Source organism: Microcaecilia unicolor, chromosome 9 (genome assembly GCF_901765095.1).
Source record: "Microcaecilia unicolor chromosome 9, aMicUni1.1, whole genome shotgun sequence".
NCBI classification, from domain to species: domain Eukaryota; kingdom Metazoa; phylum Chordata; class Amphibia; order Gymnophiona; family Siphonopidae; genus Microcaecilia; species Microcaecilia unicolor.
Window position 1 is genome coordinate 13,598,853 of NC_044039.1, and position 27,981 is coordinate 13,626,833.

General features: G+C 44.3%; 1 protein-coding gene across 1 annotated transcript in view; it reads left to right on the top strand.

The window, feature by feature from the left end:
• SYT1 (synaptotagmin 1) overlaps nucleotides 1–27,981 on the top strand; it is an 805,134-nt gene that overhangs the window by 624,661 nt on the left and 152,492 nt on the right. The window contains exon 5 of the mRNA XM_030215015.1: nucleotides 23,906–24,090. Coding sequence (XP_030070875.1) covers nucleotides 23,906–24,090 — 185 coding nt within the window. The remainder of the gene's footprint in view (nucleotides 1–23,905; nucleotides 24,091–27,981) is intronic.

Below are 27,981 nucleotides of genomic sequence, written 5' to 3' on the forward strand. Positions count from 1 at the left end.
CGTAGCCAGACTTCGGTGGGAGGGGGGTCCAGAGTCCGAGGTGAGGGGGCACATTTTAGCCCCCCCCCCCCCCGGTGCCGCCAACTCCCCCCCCTCCCCGCCATTGCCACCAACAACAACTTTGAACCCCCCCCCGACAATGACCCTCTCAACCCCCCCCCCCTCCGCCTGCCCGCCTACCTTTGCTGGCGGGGTCCTTCATTGTGTTTCTGAGTCTGACATGCAGGACGTCACTCGGAAACAAAACGAAGGAAGAAGACTTCGGCTGGCGGGGGTTGGGGTCCCCCGCCAGCAAAGGTAGCAGACGGCGACGGCGGGTTGACAGCGGGAGAGGGGGTTGAGAGGGTCATCGGCAGGGGGGTCCAGGGCCAAATCTAAGGGGGCCCAGGCCCCCGTGGCCCCATAGTAGCTACGCCCCTGATTCCAAACAACATCACCAAGAATCAGCTACTTACCCATCAAGAAATCTTGCATTGGACAAGCTGGTTGCTGAATCTGATTTGTCCAGTATATATGACCCATCTTCACTGTTGATTACAGAACTTCATTTGAGGAGTTAGGGGCCCTTTTACAAAGGCGCTCTGAAAAATGGCCTCCGGTAGTGTGTTTTGGGTGCGTGCGGAACCATTTTTCAGTTCACCTGTAAAAAATGCCTTTTTAACATTTTTGACGAAAATGAACGTGCGGCAAAATGAAAATTGCCACACATCCATTTGGGGTCTGAGACATTACCACCAGCCATTCACCTAGCGGTAAGGTCTCATATGATAACTGGGCGGTAATGGTCTACGTGCATAGAATGATGATTACCGCCCGATTACCGCCTGCGCACCAGAAAATAAAAATATTTTCCAGTGCACCTAACGGACGCGCATCAAAAATGAAATTACCACAAGGGCCACGCAGTAGCCGGCCAGTAACTCAAAATTGACACGCGGGCGTGCGTAGGCGCCTATGCGGCTTAGTACAAAGGCCCCTTAGCTTGGATCCAGGAGTATGGATTATGGTTTATTGTTAATGGTTTACTCCCTCCCTCCGATTTGCAGACCCCCCTCCCTCTCTCCGAGTTCCAGACCCCACCTCCCTGCCTCCCTCCCTCTGATTTGCAGACCCCCCTTCCTCCGATTTCCCGACCCCCCTCCCCAGAGTTCCTGACCCCTGGACCCCCCTGCCGCGACCCTCTCGAGCCCCCCTTCCCGCCGCTAACCCTCGGGGCTTCGGAGCCCATCTGTGAAGAAAGTTACGGACACAGGCAGGCAGACGCATAGAATGTTGGAGGTGAGAATTATTATATAGGATTAGGTATAATATACCAACTTCCACAAGCATCAAGGTGGTTTACAATAAATTATAAATTAATTACATTAAGCATGTAGTTGTGAGTTAGGTGCTAATCGGTATTCCATCTGGCTGATATTCATAATGACAAGCAAGCAGGAGAGGCTTTGGCCTGCTTAAATTGCGGTGTGCCGCCCAACCACTGACGTTCAGCAGTGCTAAACCGGGCAGTGCCACTGAATATTGTCTCTGACCACCCATCTTAAAAGTGGGCAGGTCAGGGGTGGCCCTGGGGAGAAGCCAGGGGTTATGTGAGTGCTGGCAATATTATATTCAGTGCTAGGCAGAGGCGTCGCCAGACCTCGATTTGGGAGGGGGCATGAGCCCAAAGTGGGGAGGGGCTCTTTATGCACAACCTCCCCACCACCCTCGACCCTTGCAGTAACCCCACATACCTGAGCTGATGGGGGACCCCAAGCCCCGCCAGCAGAAGCTTTCCTGCAGCGATATTCGCCACTGTGCTGCCAGCTCTCCTTTCTCGCCCCGGCGTGCATGCTCGTTTTTAGTGAAATTGAGCATGCACGAAGCTCGCGCATACTCGATTTCACTAAAAACGAGCATGCACACGGGAGGGGGGGAAGCAGAGCAGGCAGCGCGATGGCAAATATCGCCGCAAGAAAACTTCTGCTGGCGGGGCTTGGCCCATACGAATATATGGGTGTCTCTAGCGTTTAGCACTTGCTAAAAATGCTGGTGCACCTTAATAAGCAGGGCTTGTGTTTGAAAACCTTTCACCGTGGAAAGCATAGCAAAGCCAACCTTGAAGACGTGTCAAGGAAGAATTGACCGTGTTGCTATCTGTTCTCTGTGTGCACAGTGCTAAATATTCTAATTGTATTTTCTTTCTTTTTCTAGGTTTATGGTACAAATTGTAGTGAGATTTTAAAAAAAAGGGGGTTTGAGACACGCTCTGTCGATAAATTGCTCCTTGTGCTGTGCTATACAGTAATGGCATTTAAAAGCTTTCACAAAAGGGAGACTTTACTTTGTGTTTTCAACTGAAAGAGAATCTTGGTCTCTCTTTTTAAGGCACTTGAAAGTGTTCCCTTTCGATGGAATTTATTTAAGACTAAAAATCTGAACTTTACAATGTTTGGATACATGAAACATTAGTGACCTTTTACTTTACATCTCTGTCCTGCCAATTTTCTGTCAGGAAAAATACGCCGTGGATTCACTTGCTTAGAAGTGAGGCTGTGGTTGGACTTTTAACTCGAGTTTTTATTATTTACTAACAGCATACACGTTGATAAAGCAATACCCTATAGTTACAAGATGCAAGGAACCCCATTAGGAGTTACTGCCCAGGAACAGAATCTAGACCCCCCTGTTTACTAAGCCGCACTAGTGTCGACACAGCCTTTACATGGGCTGTGTCGGCATTGCTGCGTGGATTAGTAAACGGGTGGGGAGGGGTAGATGTCATAGTTGATGATATGTTGAAACCATTGCTCCAGGGGCATAGCCAGGCACTCAATTTTGGGTGGTCCTGGGCCCAACATGGGTGGGCAGAAAAACTCTGCCCTGTCCCACTAGTGATTTGGTCTCTCCCTCTCTTGCCTGCATGCCATATGGTCTCTCAAACATCCCTCCTCCCCCGCATACCTTTTAAGTAGCAGATTTTCACCGGCAGCGAGCACCAACTAATACACACTGCTCTTGTTGGCCCCACAGCCTTCCCTCTGATGCAACTTCCTGTTTCTGCATAGGCGGGAACATATCAGAGGGAACACTGTAGGATCGATGCGAACAGCATGTATCAGTCGCTGCTCGCTGCAGGCGAAGATCTGCTATTTACAAGGTATGCAGGAGGGACAGCTGTTGGGAATTTTGGGCTGGTAGGGCTTGAGGATCCCTGGCAGTCACTTCATAGGTGTGCTGCTATTGGGTGGGCCTGAGCCCACCCGGGCCCACCCTTGGCTACGCCACTGCACTGCTCAGTGTGCAGCAGCGTTTAAGAAAGCAAATAGAATGTTAGGAATTATTAGGAAAGGAATGTAAAACAAAAATGAGAATGTTATAATGCCCTCGTATCACTCAATGGTGCGACCGCACCTCGAATACTGTGTGCAAGTCTGGTCACCGCGTCTCAAAAAAGATACAGCAGAATTAGAAAAGGGCAACGACAGGGGAATAGAATGACTTACCTATGAAGAAAGGCTAAAGGGGTTAGGGCTCTTCAGTTTAGAGAAGAAATGGTTGAGGGGAGATATGATAGAGGTCTATAAATTATTGAGTGGAGTGGAATGGGTAGACGTGAATCGCTTGTTTACTCTTTCCAAAAATACTAGGACTAGGGGGCAAGCAATGAAGCGACTAAGTGGTAAATTTAAAACAAACCTGAGAAAATATTTCTTCACTCAGCATGTAATTAAACTGGAATTCGTTACCAGAGAACGTGGTCAAAGAGTTAGCTTAGCAGGGTTTAAAAAAAGGCACAGATAATTTCCTTAAAGAAAAGCCCATAAGCCATTATTAAAATGGACTTGGGAAAATCCACTGCTTATTTCTAGGATAAGCAGCATAAAATCTGTTTTGCTGTTCTGGGATCTTGCCAGGTACTTGTGACCTGGATTGGCCACTGTTGGAAACTGGATACTGGGCTTGATTGACCTTCGATCTGTCCCACTATGGCAAAACTTATGTTCTTATTACCTCTCAAAAACCATGGCAAATTCAGTAAAGAAATTGTTTGCTATCCAATTTTTAATGTCAGTGACAGCAGATGGTCCATTATATATGAGTATTTCTTCTTGAGTGCCAAGAGTCTTCTATTCCTTGGTCAAAATATTTGTTTTCACTGTTGCATTAGGGAAAAGGCATTATAGTCCAATATTTAAAAGGATGTATTAAGTTTAGGAGCCCACTACTAAGTGGCAGATTCAGTAAATCGCACCAAAAAATACAGAATAGCAGCCAGTGAGGATTCTTGCTCCCAGAGTTTTACCCCAGCCGAAACCTGATGTAAATCCTGGCGTGCATCTTTGGTGCACATCCCTCAAATTCTATAACACTGCCGTTACACCGTGAGCAGGGGTTGGGTGTGGCAGGTGAAATAATAACAAAAGGATGGACACACAAAATAAGTATTATTGTGTTCAGTTTTGGAGGCCGTATCTAGCTATGGATGTAGAAAGGCTGAAAGCGGTGCAAAGAAAAGCTACGAAAATGGTATGGGATTTACTTTGCAAACCGTAAGAGGAGAGACTTTTGCCGACCTGAACATGGAGGAAAGGAGAAACAGAGGTGACATGATGCAGACGTTCAAATTGAAAGGTATTAATCCACCAACGAACCTTTTCTGGAAACGGGAAGGTGGTAGAATTAGAGGGCATGAATTGAGGTTGAAGGGGGGGGGGCAGACTCATGAGCAATGTCAGGAAATATTTTTTCACGGAGAGGGTGGTGGATACGTGGAATGCCCTCCCATGGGAGGTGGTGCAAATGAAAACGGTAATGGAATTCAAATGTGCGTGGGATAAACACAAAGGAATCCTGTCTAGAAGGAATGGATCCACGGAATCTTAGCGGAGATTGGGTGGTGACGCTGGTAATTGGGAAGTGAAACCGGTGCTGGGCAGACTTCTACGGTCTACGTCCTGATCGTGACTGAATAGATCGGAATGGGCTTGAGCTTAAATTTTAAGGGGCTTCGACATTAGCTTCAGAACATTTAGTACAAGATGAGTGCTAGGCGGACATACACGGTCTGTGCCCTGAGAATGGCAAGGACAAATCAAACTCGGGTATACATATAAAGTATCACATAGCATGTGAATGAGTTTATCTTGTTGGGTAGACTGGATGGACCGTACAGGTCTTTATCTGCCATCACTTACTATGTTATCGGTTATACCGATTTGGCCGGGTTTAGGAGATGGCTGGCCATCTCCTGATTTGTGTCACAAGATGGCTGGCAATCTCCTTCAAAAATAAGCAGGATAGTTGAAAAAGAGGTGTGGCCATGGGCATGGAATGGGCAGGTCATGGACTTTCCTCAACCTCCACTTCCTTAATTGCAAGGGCTTGAAATACAAGACGCTACACGCGTCAACCTTTTCTCACATGAGCACGCAGTTCTGGAATACACTGCCGAGCAACCTGAGAACGATCTACAAGCAGGCCTCCTTCCGCAAATTATTGAAGACCCATCTTTTTGAAAAAACCTATGGAAAGAACCAAAACACATAAAATCCACACCCAATGTCCATTAATGCATCAGTACATCCACTCCCGAACTCTCATCCCCCGTAACCTCACCTCACTCATTCCTTGACTCACAGAACTATTTCTACCATATGTCTTCTTATCTTGATAATGCCCTGTTAGCTTCCCTTTGTCTCCTTCCTATGTTTCAAAGTTTTGTTCCAATGCTATATTCCTTAACGACACTTTGATTGTCCCGCATAACTCTTCACAATGTAATCCATAACCAAGTTGTAACGAATTGTATTTCCATCATTCATCTTATATTGTAAGCCACACTGAGCCTGCAAAGAGGTGGGAAAATGTGGGATACAAATGCAATAAAATAAAATAAATAAATAAATAAATTTCTAAAACCTATATGCTTTGTTATAGATTACGTCTGGTCTGCACCTAATTTAGGTATTGGCATTTATACCAAGTTTTAGTTGGCATAACTGCCCACGACTAAATTTAGTGCGTGGAAGGGCACTTAGTGTAGTCTATAAACCGCGTGAAAATTTAGGTGTGTTCTATACAGTAGAATACGCCCAATCGTATTTTGTTTTGGCATGATATATAGAACGAATGGGAGGAGTGGCCTAGCGGTTAGGGTGGTGGACTTTGGTCCTGGGGAACTGAGGAACTGAGTTCGATTCCCACTTCAGGCACAGGCAGCTCCTTGTGACTCTGGGCAAGTCACTTAACCCTCCATTGCCCCATGTAAGCTGCATTGAGCCTGCCATGAGTGGGAAAGCGCGGGGTACAAATGTAACAAAAATAAAATAGATACGATTGGAGATTCTACATGGAATGTTGCTACTATTGGAGATTCTACATGGAATGTTGCTGTTCCACTAGCAACATTCCATGTAGAAGGCTGCGCAGGCTTCTGTTTCTGTGAGTCTGACGTCCTGCACGTCAGACTCACAGAAGCAGAAGCCTGCGCGGCCACTTTGGTGATCTGCAAGGGCCGACTTCTACATGGAATGTTGCTAGTGGAATAGCAACATTCCATGTAGAATCTCAAATAGTAGCAACAGTGGAGGAGTGGCCTAGTGGTTAGGGTGGTGGACTTTGGTCCTGGGGAACTGAGTTCGATTCCCACTTCAGGCACAGGCAGCTCCTTGTGACTCTGGGCAAGTCACTTAACCCTCCATTGCCTGCTGCATTGAGCCTGCCATGAGTGGGAAAGCGCAGGGTACAAATGTAACAAAAATAAATAAAATAAAATCTAGCCCTGTATGCTATTTCAAAATATTCATTTTTAGAAAACGTCAAAATGGCTAATGCAAGGCTTTTGTTTATCACAGGCTCTCCACTTGTACCTTCAACCCTAGGCATTACCTTAGTGCAAACACAGAAAAAAACATATTTAACTTCAGATCATCATAGTTTTATTATTTGTTATATACTGTGCCAAAACATGTCTTTGGTTCTTCTTCTTCCTTCTTTGTTTTGAGTTGAAATAAATGACAGCCTTGCCCCATCTGCCGTTGGCGTGCCTTTGCGATATAAAACACATGTCCCAGCCTTCTGTTTTTCTATTCATGGTACTGAAGCTTCTCTTGTGTTCATAGACTTTTTTTTTATAAGCAGTGCATCTCCTCCAGGCTAGTGGGAAACCATTCTTACTTCAGAGAAGAAAATCCTACAGAGGATGAGCTTGGAAATGAATATAATTAATAAGCAAAATGCAGGCACACCTGAGGCTCTATTATATTCATTCACTGTGGACTTTTTTTTTTTTTTTGTTAGACGCAAAATGAGAGAATCATGTTAATGAACGGCACCGTAAGCTGATAGACTTTAGTCTTTTTAGAAACAGTACCTAGGACAGCACCTTAATTTTCCTCTGATAGAGCAATATTCCCTTCGACCTTTTGACTACCCTGGTTTTCTGTCCTTGTTTTCTGGACCTTTTCGTTCTGTTATGTTATGTTGGTATTCCTTTCATTTCTGAGCTACTTTGCTGTATTCGTGTTTATGTTTATTGAGCATGAAAGGCGGTATATCAAGTTTAAGAAACATAAACATATTTAGTATCTTGGAAATATACTCCCAAGGGCCGTCTGTTAATTAGGGAAATAAAACTGGAAGAGTTCGAAGTTTAGGTTTATAGCTGGATCACGAATTCTGCTATGGCAGCCAGATTTCTACTTGTTTGTTTTTTAATCTAGTTTGCGTCGGCTTTGGAAGGCTAAGCCTTTTTTTTTAACAAGATGATGTAGGGGTAGGGGGGTGGGACTGGGTCCGCCTGTCTGAAGTGCACTGCACCCACTAAAACTGCTTCAGGTACCTGCATACTGCTGTGATGGAGCTGAGTCTGGCGAAAAATATTTTGAAAGACATTTTTGAGGGTGGGAGGGGGTTAGTGACCACTGGGGGAGTAAGTGGAAGTCATCCCCGATTCTCTTCGGTGGTCATCTAATCATTTTGGGCACCTTTTTGTGCCTTGTTCATAAGAAAAAATGGACCAGGTAAAGTCGTCCAAGTGCTCATCAGGGATGCCCTTTTTTTTCCATTATGGGTCGAGGACGTCCAAGTTTTAGGCATGCCCAAGTCCCGCATTCACTCCGCCTCTGACACGCCCCCTTGAACTTTGGCCATCCCTGCGACGGAAAGCAGTTGGCGACGTCCAAAATCGTCTTTCGATTATACCGATTTGGACGATCCTGTGAGAAGGACGCCCATCTTCCGATTTGTGTCGAAAGATGGGCGTCCTTCTCTTTCAAAATTGAGCCCGATAGTGAATTAGCTTCATTTCCGGAGTGGACCACAACCTTTGAGTGTGTTGTGTAAGGCACTTCATGATGAAATGCTTTATGGAAAGTGTTGCAGAAATTTAATACGCTTCTCTTCTTAGCAAGAATCTGGATGGTCTTGAACGTGAATGATGACAGGAAAATTGCCTTGGAGAAGCAATGGACTGTGACACAGTTGCTTCGGAGAAATCTATAAATATTTACAAAAATTCTTCAACAACCTCTTTAAATTTCAAGTCAATCTTTCCCAGTGTTAGAATTTAATGACTGCTATTTACACCTTGCATTTACTTTCTTCTGCAAGGGATGTTCCGTTTGCTTTGATTTCCTTATGCTTCATGAACTCGCTTTCTATTTCCTCTGCCTATAACTTCTCTGTAGACAGCATGTTTACTTTTTAAAAAATGGAAAATTAGTAGCCCATTACTAGTGATACCTCAGGTTGCCAAAGTATTGTGGATTAAGTTTAACAAAAGCTCTGTAAACATTCAGCAGGCAAACCTGCTTTGATAACTAATGGCAGAAGACTTAGTTCAGAGATTTCAGTATTTTGATACCTGCCAGGATTTATTCTCATGTTTTAAATGTATACTAGTAAAAAAGGCCCGTTTCTGACACAAATGAAATGGGCGCTAGCAAGGTTTTCCTCGGAGTATGTATGTTTGAAAGAGTGTGTGTGAGAGAGTGTGTGTGTGAGAGTGACTATGTGAGAGAGAGAGAGAGAGTGAATGTGCGAGTGTATGTGTGTGACAGAGAGAGAGTGAGACTGGGTGCGAGTGTGTGTATGAGAATGAGAGTGTGTGCCATGGGCCCACCCCACCCCCACGTCAGCACCCAAACTACTTAAGACCACCAGAGTTGTGCGCTCAATCACGGTTTTCTTCAAAAGTCCTCACAGCACAAAACCTCTTTCCACATACACCTGGCTGCGCCGCAACTGCAACATTCTCGTTGAAACTGCACACAACCGGGTCTGCAATGTCTCTGTTACCCATGCTTGTGTTCAGAAGAGTTCGACGCTCCAGTCCGCCACCGCCGAAACCTCTTCAGATGACTATCGCGAATAGTAAGGAAATCACTTTTGCTCCATCCGAAACGCAACACCAGCTATACCGCCAGGAAGAGTTCCTCGCTTTCCCCGCCTCAGATATGAAGTCGCCAGGACCCTACAGTTACCACTGTGTCCGAGCTGGGTTGCGCGCTCGTATGTGCACAGTTGATGTCTCACGCTTCAGTCGGCTCGTAGCGACCATCAGCAATCCTCCCCCTCTGCCGAAGCCCCCTCCTACATTTCCCACAGCTGAACTGCGGGCTCTGCTCAAATCCCGCAACAGGTGATCCTGTGAGTATTGCCAGGCTCCTCCTCTCCCCTTCTCTGTCTCATTAGCTTTCTGTTTCCTCGCTTTCCGGCCGCTTTCTTCTGCTTTCTGTTTTCCTTTTCAGTGAAGTTTAGGGGGTGAGGGCCGGTGGCGGCGGTGCCCTGGGGGGGGCGTGGCGTTGCGGTGAGGGCAGCAGGGGTGGGGCCTCGTCCTGCTGTTGTGCAGTTGGTCAGTGCTGCGGGTGATGTACCAGGAACTACGTGTCATCAATTCAGGAGATGGAGCCTTACAAGAGCACACGAATGCTTCAAGGCTTCACTTTCTCGGCTTCAGAACGTTGGAGGTTCGTTTTATTATATAGGATATTCGTATATTTAGGCCATCATTTATTTGTATATCCCATATAGTAATTGCTAAAATTGATGCTTGCTAAGTGCAAAACCTTTGTGTTACTGGTTGCAAACACTCCGAACATTTTGCTGTGCAGGTAACAGAGAGAAAGCGCTGTCACCATGCATTAACTATACGCTGTCAGTGTCTCGTGTGCTTCCTGCCTCTTCCTTGTCTCTTTACCTCTGCATTTTTTAAGGGTACCATCCCACTCAGTATCTGAAGCTCTTCTCTGGTCAGAGCTCTCTCCAATACTGAAAGTCGAAATAGCACAACATAGCAAAGCTCAACACAACCGGTTAACCGCTGAGTATCCATGCCTAACCTGTTATGTTGCATAGTATAGCCAGATAGCGGATAGTCTCTAACTGGCATATTCAGCTGGAAATAACTAGTTATCTCCCACTTAATATCCATGGTTAGGTGCTTAAACCCTATTTAACTGACCAGGAGCTGTTCCTGGTTGGTTAAAAAGATTGACTGTTGGGGGGCGGGGGGTTGGGTTGTGCCATGCCAAAAGCTGGTATAAATACATAGTGCCTAATGTTTCTCATACCCAGGGCTTTTTTTGAGGGGGTACTTGGGGGTACTGAGTACCGGCACCTTTTCCATTGTCTGCTAAAATTGACCTATGGTCCTCATATTTTAATGAAAGAGCTCGGGCTCTACATACAAATTCTGCCTTGTCATAGATTCTGTGACTGGTTGCAGGGGGGTCTTGCTATTGTGGGGTGGGTCCCTCAGTGATCACCCCACCCCCTGAAGGGTGGCCTGGCATTTGAGTACCGGCACCTTTTTCGCTAGAAAAAACGCACTGCTCATACCTCACACTAACACTATCGGCTTTTGTCTCACCTAGAATGTAAACTACACTGAACCCTAGAAAGGGGACATTAGCGGTATACAAGAATTGAATTGAATGAAGTACTGTAGTATTCTGTAACATAGTGCATAAATTCTAAGAATGCCCTGACACGCCCATGTCCCTCTTATGGCCACGCCCATGTCCCTTTATGGCCACGCCCTCTTTGGAGTTGAAAATTAGGCACGTAAGTTATAGAATAGGGCCCAGGGCAGATTCACGGGTAACTCCTAATTACTGCCTATTATTGCCAATAATTAATTGTTATCACTTGATTAGCTAATTAGTTTATGCACAGATCTGGGACCCATGACCTAACTTGTGTACCCAACTTGGGTATCCTATCTAGAATCTGGTGGTATGTGTATTAATGGAGGGTTTGGGACTAGACATCTGGGGCCTCTTCCCCCCATTAAAGTCACGCTCCAGAAGGCGAGAGTGCATATTACCAAGTGATTGCGGAGAGAGGAATGGGGACAATAAATAATTTTGGTGAGTGACCGTTGGACATTTTATAAATCTTTTTGCATGTGGGAAACACTGATTTTTTTTTCACATAACAATCACTTATAGAATGAGGTTATGCCTAGAAGTATACACAGTGCAAATGAGAGTGGCTGAATGGTTAGCACAGCGGACGTTGATCCTGGCAACCTGGGTTTGATTCTCACTGTAGCTCCTTGTGACCTTGGGTAAGTCACTTAATCCTCCATTGCCCCAGGTACAAAAACTTAGACTGTGAGCCCTCTAGGGACAGAGACGATGCCTGCATATAATGTGTACAGCGCTGCGTACATCTAGTAGCGCTATAGAAATGATTAGCCGTAAAGTAAGCATGCTCAGAGGAGGTGTTTGGATGGATCGTGGGGGAGTCACAATTTGCATGCATATCTTATAAAATACGCACCTACGTTACACGCTAACAGATCTAGGCAGATGCGACTCCAGGCATTATGCTGACCGAGGCAACGGATGAAATAGCACCTCACCCCCAGGCGCTCAAAAATGGGGTCTCCTCAGGGAGCAGGGGGGAAGCCCTCACTCAGAACACAGGTCAGGCAGTTTCCTCAGTAAACCAGAAAAGCAACTTATATCCAGCTTACAGAGCCGACGGCAGAAAGCAACATATGAGTTGCTTAATTGAACCAGTTTGCCAAATCCTAGAGCAGAAAATCAAATTAAATATGTTCCTGGAATGCAAAGTAAATGATTGCACACACCGCACTAGTGTCCAAGGCATCAGGAAAGTGAAAACGTACAGAATGTTGTAATTATAGCTTACAATAGACCTATAAAATCCCACATGAATCAATCAGAAAAGCTAATATGTGCCAGGGATATTCTGTCCTGCAATTTCACACTAGCATTTATCAATCAACACAAAAGCTGGGTCCTCTGGTCCAGGCTTCCAAAAGCCATAGACTGTATTAATTGATGAAATTATAGCATGAAACTATTGTCTGCAAAGAAATACAAATCTCAAAACTAGAGCTGCACATTTGGGAGCCCCAAAAAAAAACCCATCAGCACCGAGGGCTATTCAATAAATGACCCTCTGAGACGGGGATCATTTATAGAATAGTATGGCGCACCGGTATCCACACCCAACGTTTGGTTCAAGGATTTTCTCCGACAGAAACCCGGAGTAAGTCCTCACCCATAAATTACGTGCAGATCCCCCCCCCCCCCCCCCCCCACAATTCTATGATAGTGCACACGTCCTTACCCCTCCCATAGCCACGCCCCTTTTCAGTTGCAAGCTAAAATGTTTATAGAATAGCACATCATTCCAAATTGTTGCCAATTAGCACCAATAACTGATTGCTACTAGCACCCAATTATTGGTGATAATTGGCTCATTCAATTACATTTTTTGTTATCTCAGCCTTTGATGTTGTCCTCTTTCTCCTGAAGCTCCAGAGCTTTTATAGTTTCTAACCTACTCTACTCTTTCTAGGTAGTGTAATCGGGGAATTAAGTATTAAGGTGAGGGCGGCTAAGCACAACTCTTCCGTTCTCCGATTCCCTAATGTGGCTGTGCCACATGAGCTTAATCTTACCACAATATCACCCTGTATTTGTTCACACCTGAGCCTGCAAAGGCCTCTCCGGTACTATGTAAGCCACATTGAGCCTACAAATAGGTGGGACAATGTGGGATACAAATAAAATAAAATTGGGCACGTACCAAAATTTGCGCCCTCAACTTCGAGCACCAAATATAGAATTCCCTTGTTAATGTGTTAAAAATGTAACATGCAGTAAAACTTTTAGCGTGATTAATGGCCTCAGTTCTGTCTCTCTTTCCCTCTACCCAAACATCCAGCATTATCTCGACTCTTTCCTCCCCATCAGCACCACCATTATCTTGCATTGCCCTCTTTTTCGCCTTCCCCTTCCCCTCCCTCTCACTCACTGACTTACTTGGTAACTTCCAGGTACCGCATTGATATGTCCGTATCCGGTTATACCTAGATATTCAGTGGATAGGGGTCAGTACCGAATATCAACGTCTAATTTAGCCAATAGCAGACAGTATTTAAAGAAAACTTGACCACAGCCAGCTAACTGTTACCCCCAAAGTAAATTCTTTTAATGAAACATAAACAAATTGGGGGCAGTTCTATAACTGGGCACCACAACTGAGGCCCCCAACTAACTAATAAGCTTATTCTATAAGAACATTTACCTGTGAAAGTGGTTGTAAGTTGGGCTCAACGTCTACGCCAACCATAGACGTTCATCCTGATTTACAGCACCTAAATGTGGCACAAGCATATACCCTCGGATTTTATAAAGGCCGCTGAAATTTGAACAACAAATTTGGGGTACGATCCTGAGACGTGCACACAACATAATTAGTTAATGAGTCAATTAACATCAGTTAATTGGCAATTATTTAGATTTATGCAGACTTCTGCCTGTACAGTCCTATAAAATTGCATACCAAAAGTGCCTCATGTGCAACCCAAAAGGAGTGTGGCATTGGGAGAGGCATGGACAAGTTGGGGTGTTCCCATAATTAAATTTCAATGTTATAGAATTCTGGGTTGTGCATTCAACTTGTACACCAGGATTTACACCAGGTTTCAATTGGTGTAAGTCCGAGGAGGTTTGATAACAGGAGAGCCATGAACCTATCTGACCCATTTTATGGGTTGAAGGCATTAGGCGGCGCTTGTTGCCCTATCAATTTCATTGTTTTGGGTGTACCAATATGGCAGTGGCTGCATTGGGGAGAATTAAAATCTCCATGGGTGGAGTGGGTGGAAACCAGCTTCAGTCTTGTGATATCATACCATCTCCTGTCATTAAATCTCCGTGAAGCCAACACACCCAAAATTGGTTATGGGAATCAGCATTAAGCACTATTCTATAAAGGGGATGTGGCGCAGAGCGCCCTTTATAGAATGTGATTTCAGCGTGAATCTTTCCAGCCAGGGTTGCTGAGAGGGGGGACAGGGGGGACAAAATTCCCCGGGCCCAGGCCTCCGGAGGGGGGCCCCGGCGCCGCCTCCGCAGTCCGGCCCGCCCGCCCTCCGTCGCTCCCTGGCATTGAACTTAGGCGCCTCACCTTAGAAAGCGCAGCAAGCAGCGGCAGACCACTCCTTCCTTCCGTGTCCCGCCCTCGCCTGACGTAACTTCCACGACGGCGGGACACGGAAGGAAGGAGTGGTCTGCCGCTGCTTGCTACGCTTTCGAAGGTGCAGAGGGCCCGGGGGTGGAGAGAGGGCCAAGTGGCGGGTGGAGGGGGGGCCCGGCGACCTCGGGTGAGGGGGTGTGCCTGGGGGCGGCGGCCTTGTCCCAGGCCTGGCCCAGTCTCTCGGCGGCCCTGTTTCCAGCGGCTAACTTTTGATGCCCAATCCTAGGCAGGTGTATTATGAAGTTACAAGGAAAAGTGCTTTCTACTTTATGGCTCCGTTTTTGTGGAACAGTCTTCCGTTGTATGTAAGATCCGAACACTTGCTAAAGAATTTTAAAGTAGCTCTTAAAAAATTATTTTTCAAAAATTCAGTGAGTTTTTGTAGAGCTTGAAGAATGTGCAGTAGTTACGCAGTTAAGTTTTATCTTGTATGATTAATTTCTTTCCTGTATATTTTTGGTGTTCCTTTTCTTTGTATTTGATTTGATCTATTTTGTAAATCACTTTGATTTATTTGTTAAAAAAAGTGATTCATCAATTGTAAAGAAACATAAACATTTGCTGAATCTGGGTATTTCATAAATTACCCATCTAAGTGGGAGTCCCACCTATGGCCCAGTCATTCTCCTCTCCTGTGAGCACCCTCCTTGCATTTTCGTGCTAAGGAGGTAATTCTACCTAGTGTACTCTATAAATTAGACACCAATTTAGGAGCCTAACTCTAGGTGTGATAACGGCAGATAGTGGTAGTTAAGTGCCAAAACAGGAACAAAATGGCAGTTAGGTGCAAAAATGCACGTGGAGGGGCATAATCGAACGGGGGCGCCCATCTATAAGGGCGGCCATCTCTAATGACGGCCCCGTTAAGCGGCGTACCCGACTGTATTATCGAAACAAGATGGCCGGCCATCTTTCATTTCGATAATACGGTCGGGGCCGGCCAAATCTCAACATTTGGGCTGCCCTTAAAGATCGCCGGCGTTAGAGATGGCCGCCATTGGTTTTCACCGATAATGGAAACTAATGGTGGTCTTCTTAAACCCGGCCAAATCCAAGCCATTTGGTCGTGGGAGGAGCCAGAATTATAGTGCAGTGGTTCCCCTCACATGCCAGAACACCAACCGGGCACCCTGCCGACGCACCCCCTGCGAGGGAAAGCAGTTGAAGCCAGCCAAAATCGGCTTTCGATTATGCCGATTTGGCCGGGTTTAGGAGATGACCGGCCATCTCCCGATTTGTGTCGGAAGATGGCCGCCCTTCTCCTTCGAAAATAAGCAGGATAGATACTTTTCTGGGCACCTAAGTGTTCTTGTGTGTAACTGCAACAAAGCATTCACCTGGGAGGGGCATGGGCATTCCCATTCTTCTTACGCGCACTTTATAGAATTTCTGCATTTACACGCACAACTGCCACATTTAAGCATGACAATTTACACCAACTATAGACATGGCATTTGTGGTTGTGTGGGTGTGTGACTAGATACATACTCTAGTATTCTATAACTGATTTGTTAGAATACTAGCTGAGGCCCCCCCCCCCCCCCCCCCCCCCCCCCCCAAGGTTTAGCACTTTTTATTGAATTAACCTCCAAATGCTTTGCTCATGTCGATTGCAAAATAGCACCGGGTGCTCAGGTAGCATTTACTACTGTATGTTACACATGCACGACTGCTAGGTATTCTACAAATTTAAGTGCGCATATTTCAAATGTAGGCTCCCCATTATAGAATGAGTGGGCTAATGCTTGAATATCAAATGTCAATAGCCTGAAAATCCCGATGTATGGGCTGTTCTCAAGACCAATGTTTAAATTCACTATTGAAAGTGATAGACGAACAACTCAAGTTTAGATTTGAACTAAGGGAACATCCAAGTCACTACTTATTGACTTAGAGCCAGCTCTGCTTTGACTAACTGTAGTGATGCCAATGCATTCCTATGGGCATCTCAAACATTTAGCGCTCCCTCCGTTTTAGCGCTTGCTAAAAACGTGAGCGCGCCTTAGTAAAAGACGCCTTTAATTGGTAAACTAGCTAATCAGCACTGTCAATTGGATGTTAAGAAGCAATGATCAGCACCAATTGGCATTAATTAAGATTTGCGCGCACAACTTGCTAAACGTATTCTGTAACATGGTGCACTTTAATTAAAGGGGGGTGTGGCCATGGACGTAGACATTTCTAAAACTTTTCCACTTTGTTATCGAATGCACCTGCAGTGCGCCTAATTTAGGTGTCTTGGTTTTTTTTTCTGGTATGTGGATCATTGGGTATTTTCAATTTTATTCAGTTTTACTCATCATCTTTCAGTTCAAGACCTGGTTTTGTGGCTGACATTAATGCTTGCCATCTTCCCCTACCTCTCTTGTCTCCCTCCCCCATTAAAGATCTTATAAAACCACAAACAAAACAAGAAAACACAAACAAAAAAACCCACAAAAAATAATATACTAATAATAAGAAAAATGTGAACATTCTGTAAAATTATATACAATGCCAATTTTTGAAAGTTTTGACACTAAAGAAATTAAAATGCAATAGCTTGAGCAACCATTTTGTTAGAAATAAATCCCAAAATGTTCTTATTTGCACCTAAAAGTCTGGGCCCTGCTCTTCTTTTAGGTCATTTGTGTATCCCTGTCAGTAAATAATCCAGCAATAAAGTGGGAAATATTTTGTATCATAATAAGCAACTGCCATGTGGAGGAGTGGCCGCGTGGTTAAGGTGGTGGACTTTGGTCCTGGGGAACTGAGGAACTGAGTTTGATTCCCACTTCAGGCACAGGCAGCTCCTTCTGACTCTGGGCAAGTCACTTAACCCTCCATTGCCGCATTGAGCCTGCCATGAGTGGGAAAGCGTGGGGTACAAATGTAACAAAAATAAAATAGATACTATTGGAGATTCTACATGGAATGTTGCTATTCCACTAGCAACATTCCATGTAGAAGGCTGCGCAGGCTTCTGTTTCTGTGAGTCTGACGTCCTGCACGTGCAGGACGTCAGACTCACAGAAGCAGAAGCCTGTGCGGCCACATTGGTGATCTGCAAGGGCCGACTTCTACATGGAATGTTGCTAGTGGAATAGCAACATTCCATGTAGAATCTCAAATAGTGGCAACAGTGGAGGAGTGGCCTAGTGGTTAGGGTGGTGGACTTTGGTCCTGAGGAACTGAGTTTGATTCCCACTTCAGGCACAGGCAGCTCCTTGTGACTCTGGGCAAGTCACTTAACCCTCCATTGCCCCATGTAAGCCGCATTGAGCCTGCCATGAGTGGGAAAGCGCGGGGTACAAATGTAACAAAAAAAAAAAGTGATACCTCAGTGAATGCAGATGTCCTCATACAGAAGGAAATTCATTTGAATGGCAAGCATCAAAAGCCATTGAAGCATGCTCTTAATTACAAGCAATCAAAAACATTTTTCTAGTGCTCAGCAGAAAGGATGATCTTAAACGTGAATTTTATGGGGAAGGAGTATGAAGGCATTCAGGTTTTCAGGGCGCTTTTTGATCTTGCGCCTACTGTAAGGGTAACTTTTATCAAAGTTGATCTTATCAACATTAGCACATTCCTGGTAATTATGACTGATTAGCCACTGGTAGTTGCTGCTCTCTCCAACGATATCCACCCTCATGTCCTATGCATACTAATCTCATCCTTCTGATATCTTCCTGATCAAGAACCTTTCAGGTTGTTTCCGTCAAAGATTCATATAATGTATTCCTATATATTTTTGTACTTATAAATATGGTTTACAATCAATAAAAATACAAAACAATTAATATCAAAAAACACACATAAGGCCGATTTTCAGACCATGGGAGTTAGACTGGTATACTGGCTAACTCCCGTTGTGGGCATTGAGAGCCGATGTTCAATGCCGGGCCATTTTCGGTGACCCTCACTGAATATCCTGTTTAACTTTGGGCGGTCAGACTTTAATCGGCCAAGCCGATATTCAGCGCCGGCTGGTTAAAGTCAGACCAGCGAACGATATTCCAGGGTTTCATGTGGGCAAATATGGAAGCCAAACGTGGCCAGTCTGACTTTAAAAATCGGTGGATAGCCGGTTACCCCGCATTTAACCAGCCAGGTGCCGATCCTGGCCAGTCAAATGCAGCTCAGTATTGATGGGATGGGGTCAGTCTATGTGTTCTTTATACACATGCATCGTGGGGGAATTTTATTCAAGATCTTTTCCGCATAAAAACAACCTTTCTAGATGGAAAAACCTTTAGAAAATTAAATGTCCCCCTCCTCAAGTCTCAATTATAGAAAGCATAAGGAAGCCTACGTTCAGTTCATATGTCAGTCGTTTGTTGTAGACAGACTACATGCAAGGCACTTAAGATATTGGCCATAGTAGACTGGACATCAATTAATATTAACCATTGTGCTGACATTTTTAAGATCCTTTTTCACTTAAATGGTGCTTGGCAATCTCCAAAAAGTCTGTGGTGGTGTATTATGCCAAAGGAAATGGGGATTCCTTAACATCTAAGGCAGAAATTCTCATCCCAGTTCTTGAGACACATTGGGAGCAATTCTATAAACAGAGCTCAACAACTGGCATCAGACAGTATTCTATAAAGGGCACTCCGAGACGAGTCCCCTGTCTAGAATAGCACTTAGAGGTGATTCTCCTGTGTAAAGTTGAGCACTAGTATTTACGCCAGCTGAAACCTGGTGTAAATGCTGGTGCTCAACCCACGGCATGTCGGTGCATAAATGGAGCTGTTCTATAAAACTACATGCAAATTTTCAGAACACCCCTGATCCACCTATGCCCTTCTCCTGGCCATGCCCACTTTTGAGTTGTGTACTATGGGATTTAGACATTCAGGGTTATAGAATAGCATGCAAGCACTATGGGATTTAAGCACTCAGGGTTATAGAATAGCATTCAAGAACTATGGGATTTACTCAGGTTATAGAATAACATGCAAGCACTATTGGATTTAGACACTCAGGGTTATAGAATAGTGTGCAAGCACTATGAGATTTAGACACTCAGGGTTATAGAATAGCGTGCAAGCACTATGGGATTTAGACACTCAGGGTTATAGAATAATATGCAAGCACTATGGGATTTAAACACTCAGGGTTATAGTATAACATGCAAGCACTATGGGATTTAGACACTCAGGGTTATAGAATAGCGTGCAAGAACTATAGGATTTAGACACTCAGGGTTATAGTATAACATGCAAGCACTATGAGATTTAGACACTCAGGGTTATAGAATAGCGTGCAAGCACTATGGGATTTAGACACTCAGGGTTATAGAATAATATGCAAGCACTATGGGATTTAAACACTCAGGGTTATAGTATAACATGCAAGCACTATGGGATTTAGACACTCAGGGTTATAGAATAGCGTGCAAGAACTATAGGATTTAGACACTCAGGGTTATAGTATAACATGCAAGCACTATGAGATTTAGACACTCAGGGTTATAGAATAGCGTGCAAGCACTATGGGATTTAGACACTCAGGGTTATAGAATAATATGCAAGCACTATGGGATTTAAACACTCAGGGTTATAGTATAACATGCAAGCACTATGATATTTAGACACTCAGGGTTATAGAATAGCGTGCAAGCACTATGGGATTTAAACACTCAGGGTTATAGTATAACATGCAAGCACTATGGGATTTAGACACTCAGGGTTCTAGAATAGCGTGCAAGAACTATAGGATTTAGACACTCAGGGTTATAGAATAGCGTGCAAGAACTATAGGATTTAGACACTCAGGGTTTATAGAATAACATGCAAGCACTATGGAATTTAGACACTCAGGGTTATAGAATAGCATGCAAGCACTATGGGATTTAGACACTCAGGGTTATAGAATAATGTTCAAGCACTATGGGATTTAGACACTCAGGCTTATAGAATAGCGTGCAAGCACTATGAGATTTAGACACTCAGGCTTATAGAATAGCGTGCAAGCACTATGAGATTTAGATGCTCAGGGTTATAGAATAACATGCAAGCAGATGAACACACAAATCCAAATTACTACCAATTAAGTGCAATTATTGATAGTTAAGGCCTATTAATTCATACTTGATAGCTCATTAACTAATTTGGTTGTATGCACATCTGGATCCGTGCCTAAATTTCGACACCGATCTTTCAATACCATATATAGAATCCGTGGGATTGAGTGTATGCAAATCAACCTCATGCATATTCATTGAGGATATCCTGAAAACCCAACTGGCTGAGGCTGGGTTAAGAGCCACTGATCTCATGGCCATGGGAAATGGTGCCTATCATTCCACAGTGTCAATCAGCATCAGTGCCCTCAGTTGTGTGATTACTCCACAGTCATTGTACTTCTTAGTGCAAATCCAGATGAAAAGAGGGAAACGCTGTATATGGTAATGCATTGTGTGAATCCTGGCACTGCTGTCAGACTCATGACTTAACTATGCATGTTTGAGTCTTCTAAGTGTAACGCTTGTTTTTAAAGAAAAGTTGACCGTAGACCTCTAAGGTCTTGAGCACAACTTTGAATAAAAGACGTTCATTATTTCTGATTACCAGTATAAGCAAAGGTTAATATGTTTGAACATACTTGAAAGTGGTCCTTTAAAACAAACGAAAGTTGCTGTCAGTGGGTGACCAAAGAAAACCGCATTAAGGATTCATAGCTGTCTCCTGTGCACATGATCCGTGAATTCAACATTTGATGATACAAAAGGAATTTAAAGAGGCAGCCTCTAGCCCAACAGTAAAACCAATTAGAAATGTCTGCTGTTGCCTAACAAGAGTCCATATCATCGTCGTGCTCATAAATAAGAAAGCTTTTTCCTTCCAGATAGCTTGAAATTGCTGCTTCAAGATGCAATATCTACAGTCACGTGTGTTCCTAGAATTATAATTTCCATTCTGTTTGGCTCCTTTCATCAACCAGTTTTCTCTCTCCATTTTCCTTTTGTGATGCACTGAAGTCCACATGTCAAATTTAATTCCTTTTTTCTTTTTCTGTGAGTAATCTTTGCAGCGGCATTCATGTTAACAGCGAAGAGCTATCATACTGCTCTGATAGGCAGAAGAAATAACAAGAAAGAAAATGACAGACATAGTTCAGATTCTGTTGTTTACCAGATATTTTGATCTTATTTTTTTTTTTTTTGGGCTTTTATTTCAGTGCACAATAAGGCAAGCAAAGGCAGCATCAGGAATGTTTATCCGTAAGGAGAACATTATCGGTTTGATTGCATGCTTCAGGTGTCGGCTTCATTTCTTCCTTGCAAAACATTAGCGTTGCAGAAGGTCTAGTATGGGCATGCATGGCAAAAATGAAAACTCAAGACTTGTTTTGCTTGCTAGAAAGAATTTATGCAAACTTATGCCTCTTTAATATGAAAAGCAATGGTAAAACCCCAATAGCTCTTTACGACTTGCAAAGATGGATTGATAGTCATCACATGCGTTGCCTTTGATCAGTGTCTGCCAGCAATCTTAACCTACATCAATGGTTCTCGATATGGGGAGGAGTAATGCCCTCACAGGGGCACAAACAGAGACCGCCATCACTACCCTGGCAAGAACAAGATAGGAATCAAACCAACAGCTGATTCTTTCTCTCTCCCCTCCCTCTCCACTCAATGAAGGAAAAAGAGGTTGGAGATGAATTGGGTTGTCTATATTGTCCCTGTTTGGCTGCCTGTTAAATCAGTGAGGACTGGGGAATGAGCATGGCTGTCTGTTTCTACTCCTCCCTCCCCCCCCCCTACACACACACTTTCCCCCATAATGTAGAAAGGAGCCACTTGCCTAATCAGTGCCAAATGAAAGAGGAATCGGAGAGGTAAGCCAACTTGACCCACTGTTGAGGACAGAGGAATTTTATACATTTGTATATGTTTGTATTCCTTTGAATGAGTAAGAATTAATGACAATAACTTAAATAACTATTACATTTTGCAAAGCATGGGAATGGGGGGGCTTAGAGCCCATCTGAAGTTATTGGGTGGGGGCTGTATGAGGTAAAGGTTGAGAACCGCTGTCTAGAATGGATTGATTATCACACGGGGCAGTGGGTTGGCAAAAATAACCTTATTAAAACTGATCAAGGGGATCAGGGATCATTTTTTTTTATTTTCTTGATCATTAAATCAAAGGTAATTCCTTCAATTGTCACTCACCAGAAGCAGATTTTTCTAAGGGAACCAAATGCTTTCTGTGGATCATAAGAATCATTATACAGATAACACGCAAGTTCATTACGAAATGGAAAACATTACAATTAATACAAAGGTTGATATACTGTACTCTACTAGAGGCTTGTATCCCGCCAAATCCCTTAAAAAAGGTGCAAGGCGGGTAACAAAAAGACCCAAGCATAACAATTACATAGGTACCAAAAGAAAAGGTATACAAGTCAATCTCCTAGATTCACAAAATATACTTTGCAAACAGAAGTTCGTTCCAAAGTCTATATTTCACACCTTTCAAAGATAGTAGCTGCAAAATAAGGTAATCCACACTGTGACCCTTAAAAGAAGTACCTAACAAAGAAAGTAATATCTTTTATTGCCATTGGTCTGATACCGGAAGATTATCTATTAAAATAATTGTGCCCCATCTTCTCACTTCCTCGTATTAGAGAAGGGCTGGACAGGAAATTTCCCCAGAGGTTGAGCCCTTCAGAAGTGCTTGGGTACCAGTAAGGTTTCTCCCTGTACCAAATGACCACCCTTCCTCTTTTACTGACCCACTACATCACCTCCATATTATAAAACAGCCTTACTCAGCCCCCCTTCCCCACACCCTAACTCAAACTTGCACCTCTGTTACGGATGTGCACACAGCCTTGCTTCCAAAATAAATACTGGCCACCCTAAACTTTATCCTTTACCATTTGTCAGGAGCTTAACGTCTATGATTTGTCTCAGTAAGTGCACATGGTATAGGCATGTTACCCTATTGAACTTTTCTATAAAATCACTCTATACGAAAAGTATGATGTGGCTATTTGAATTGATATCATTCGATATTAGATATTGCTTTACACAAAACAAGTGAATGATTTTCTAAGATGCATAAGCAGCTCATTATAAAATGGCATGAACTGGATGACTGATGGACTCATTTGATTGATATCTAAGAATGCACGTTTAGTATCACATGAGAGAGCACCAATGAAAACACATTAGTCATTTCTATGCATGTTTAGGTATTGACCAACGGAATGCCAGCCTTCTTACTAGTTAATGACATCATGAGTATGTGAGCTAAAATCTTGAACACAAATTGCTAAGGAATGCATTATTAACCTATAATGTGCTACTGAACATCTCTTATTGCTCGATCAGAGATGAACTATTGTTGGCATGTTTTAAAGACTCGTTAACTTGACGCCGTGTCTTTTTCTCTTCCAGTGCCACAATGGGCCTTAATAGCCATAGCCATAGTAGCAGTGCTCTTAATTCTTACCTGCTGCTTCTGTGTCTGTAAAAAATGTCTGTTCAAAAAGAAGAACAAAAAGAAGGGGAAGGAAAAGGGAGGAAAGAATGCCATTAACATGAAAGATGTTAAAGATTTAGGGAAGACCATGAAAGACCAGGTAACGTAATCTGCATCGGTTTGGATTTCATGGGTAAATTGTTCTGTCTTACTTGTACCCCAGTCAGCAGAAGTTATCTATTGACAGCCAACGCAGATGTTTTGTACTTAATGCACCTTGATTTAGCTGGTAGTAGTATCCCATAATTACGAAGCAATACTGGAGGTAAATGAGCAGCTGTGAAGTTCCTAAGGTATTCTGGGGACCTGATGTACTAAGGCTTTTTCACCATTCTGTATCTATGGGAAAATTGGGCAGGACAATTCTATAACGTCACACCTACACTTATGTAATGCTTAATGCATATCTCAGGCACCAAAATTATATGTAAGTGCACTATGCATCATTCTATAAGGTAAAACAAACAGAAAAGTGGGCACAAAACCAGGAGTCCCAGAGACTGGATCACAGTAAAGCTAAAACCAAATTTTATTAATTAGTATATTTGACTCGACACAACCGTTGTGTTTCGGCCAAAAGGCCTGCATCAGGAGTCTAAATACTAAGGTAGACGGCTAATGATGATCCAGAATAAGAAATACTGGCGAATAGTGTATAAATGGTCTTTAAAAAGACCTTTGTATTGGATCGTGGAACGGATCACTTGCGTGAAGGGTTCAGCAGTAAATTTGAAGAAACAGCTGATGGCAAAAAAAAAAAAATGCAGGTCTTTTGGCCGAAACACAACGGTTGTGTCGAGTCAAATATACTAATTAATAAAATTTGGTTTTAGCTTTACTGTGATCCAGTCTCTGGGACTCCTGGTTTTGTGCCCACTTTTCTGTTTGTTTTACAAAGTATCCGTGGGTCTTCTTTGAGTTCTCCACGCTTTGTGGATTCTCTATTGATCATTCTATAAGGTACCACGTAAGGGCCTCAACGTGTAACTGCAAGGGGAGCATGGGAAGGGCATGGATGGGTCTCCAACCTTACACACACAACTTATAGAATTCTAAAAGATATGCGCATCATATGACATACTTAGGCATGCCCATTTATGGGTGCCCTTAATTCAGTGTAAATGGTCCTGCCTAAATTTAGACGTACCAGGTCAGGTATATTCCAGTCTTCTACACCAGCAGCTTGGCACACAGATGTCATTGTAGAATCGGTGCTCAGACAATGGTATTGGCGCAACTAACTGGAAGCACCAGGTTCTAGAATTGTCCCCTTGATGAATGGAGCTCTAAACTTAGCATGGAACCTTCTAGAACTAGTAAAAAGGTTGAGTCGCTATGTGCTTGCACTGCAGCTGTGATACTCTCGTCGGTTTTCTCCGGAGCTAGGACAGACCTCGCTAAGCATGCAAGAAAGCGATCAAGGCACTTGCCGAAGAACACAAGTGAGCAGGTCAATCTGATATGGCAGCAGAGCACGTATCAACATTCCCCCTCCTTCTATAAGGTTAGGTGCCGTTTGGGAAAGTAAGTTATAGAATACTAGCATGTACATGAGTATACTGTACAGATACCAGCATTCTGTAACATACATGCACAACTGCCTAAGCAGAGCATGGGTGGGACATGGGCGTGTGTCCCACTTATGTGCATAACTTACAAAGTGCTGTAAGTTATGTGCATAAATATCACACTTAGGTGTGCCCATTTACGCCCACCGTAGACCTGGCATTTCTGGGCACACCTAAATGTAAAACGGCATAGAGAGGGTCCAAAGTACAAACCAAAGTCTACGATACAACAAAAAGCACCAAGAGCCTTCAAAAACGGGACACAATTCCTTTAATAATCAATCTTCCAATCAGGGGCGTAGCCAGACTTCGACGGGAGGAGGGTCCAGAGTCCGAGGTGAGAGGGCACATTTTAGCCCCCCCCCCCCCCCGGCGCCGCCGACCCCCCCCCCCCCCCCGCCATTGCCGACCCCACCGCCGACCCTCTCGACCCACATTCCCGCCGACAACCCACCGTCGCCTACCTTTGCTTGCGGGGGACCCCAACCCCCGCCAGCCGAGGTCCTCTTCTTCTCGCAAAAGGCTTCCTTCTGTTTCTGACGTCCTTTTGCGAGAAGTAGAGGACCTTGGCTGGCGGGGGTTGGGGTCCCCTGCCAGCAAAGGCAGGCGACCGCGGGTTGGCGGCTGGAGGGGGGTCGGGGGGGTCGAGAGGGTCGGCAGGGGGGTCCAGGGCCAAATCTATGGGGGCCCTGGCCCTCCCGGCCCCACGTAGCTATGCCACTGCTTTCAATGTGGACCCGACAGCTGTGTCAGGGGTCAAATGAGTTCTGATGGAAAATAAATGTCTTGTGCAGCAACAAACCTTCCTCTTATGAAATAAAAAGAATTCAATGCACTTAATAATGTGATCGCTTGGCACGTTAGGAACCAAAACAGTCCCCTTGTTCTTTGATAAATCGATCAAAACCATTTATCAAAATCGATTTATCAAAGAACGAGGAGACTGTTTTGGTTCCTAACGTGCCAAGCGATCACTTTATTAAGCGCATGAAATTCTTTTTAATTTGTAAGGAGAAGGTCTGTTGCTGCAAACGGTATTTATTTTACATCGGAACTCATTTGACCTCTGACACAGGCGCTGTGTAGGGTCCATATTGGAAGATTGTGCCCCGTTTTCGAAGGCTCTTGGTACTCTTTGTTGTATCTCACACCTAAATGAACACATATGTCTGCCATCTCTATAGCAGAATCGGTGCACACAGACGCCATTATAGAATATGTGCTCCCCATGTTGCATCCGGGTTCCCCAACGGAGGTGCTCAGTTATAGAACTGTCCCCATTGGGGGGACAATTCTACAAAGCAGGAGCCCTCAAATCCAGTCCTCGAGGTCCGTAACTCAGCCTGGTTTTCAGGATTTCTACAACGAATATGTATGAGATCAATTTACATGCCATGGAAGTAGAGAATGCAAATAGATCTTGTATCTATTTGTTGTGGAAATCCTGACAAAACAGGCTGGGTTATGGACCTCGAGGACTGGATCTCAGGGCCCCTGCTATAAAGAGGGTCAAAGGTTAGGTACCAAGATGTAGCTTGCTGAGCGCTAATTCTATAACGGCATTCTATAATACTGCGTAAGTCGGCATTTATGCGCCAATATTTAAGTATGCTCACTCATGTTAATAGCAGATATGCACCTAAATATGGCACCTTAGCGTCTAAGTAATAGCATTCTGTAGGTTACACAAGTAAATGTTTGGACCCGCCCTTGCACTTCCTTCTGTGCATGCCCCCTTGCATTTACAGGCTAAAGTTAGAGAATACCACTTAGAGGTGAATGCTATATATGGTGCAAAAAAAATTGGCTCTAAAAAAAAGGTATTCTATAAGCTGAGGTTAAAGTTAGGCATGCTTATGCCTGGGAATTGAGCCTATCTTTAGGCGTAGCCATTTGCACTAACTGAAATGTGGTGCAAATGTGATTGTCTACATTAGACTTGTATCCCCCTGTATTCTATAACAATGCGTGTAAATGTTAGGAATGCCCCCGTTCCACCCATGACCCTGTCATTTCTGCGCCCCCTTTTTCGACTCATAAAATTTAGGTGTGGATCCTGCACCTCAGTTTACTCACGTACATTAGAGAGTTGCACAGGGACAGAAATCTAACCCATTCCCGTCCATCCCAGCAGGAATCTAACCTGTCCCCACCCATCCCCACGGGAATCTATCCCATCCCCGCCCTTCTCTGCTGCAAGTAATCTCCTCCACCCCCCCCCCCCCCCCCCACACACACACACACACACGGCCCACCCAGCCAGGGCCGCCGAGAGATTAGGCCAGGCCCGGGACTAGGCCACCCCGCCTCCGCCCCTGCTGCCCCGCCGCTGCTGCCACCCCCGTCGCTCCCCCTGCCGCTGCTGCACCCGTCGCTCCCCCCACCGCTGCAGTCCGCGGTCTCACCTGCCTGCCTCCATGGTT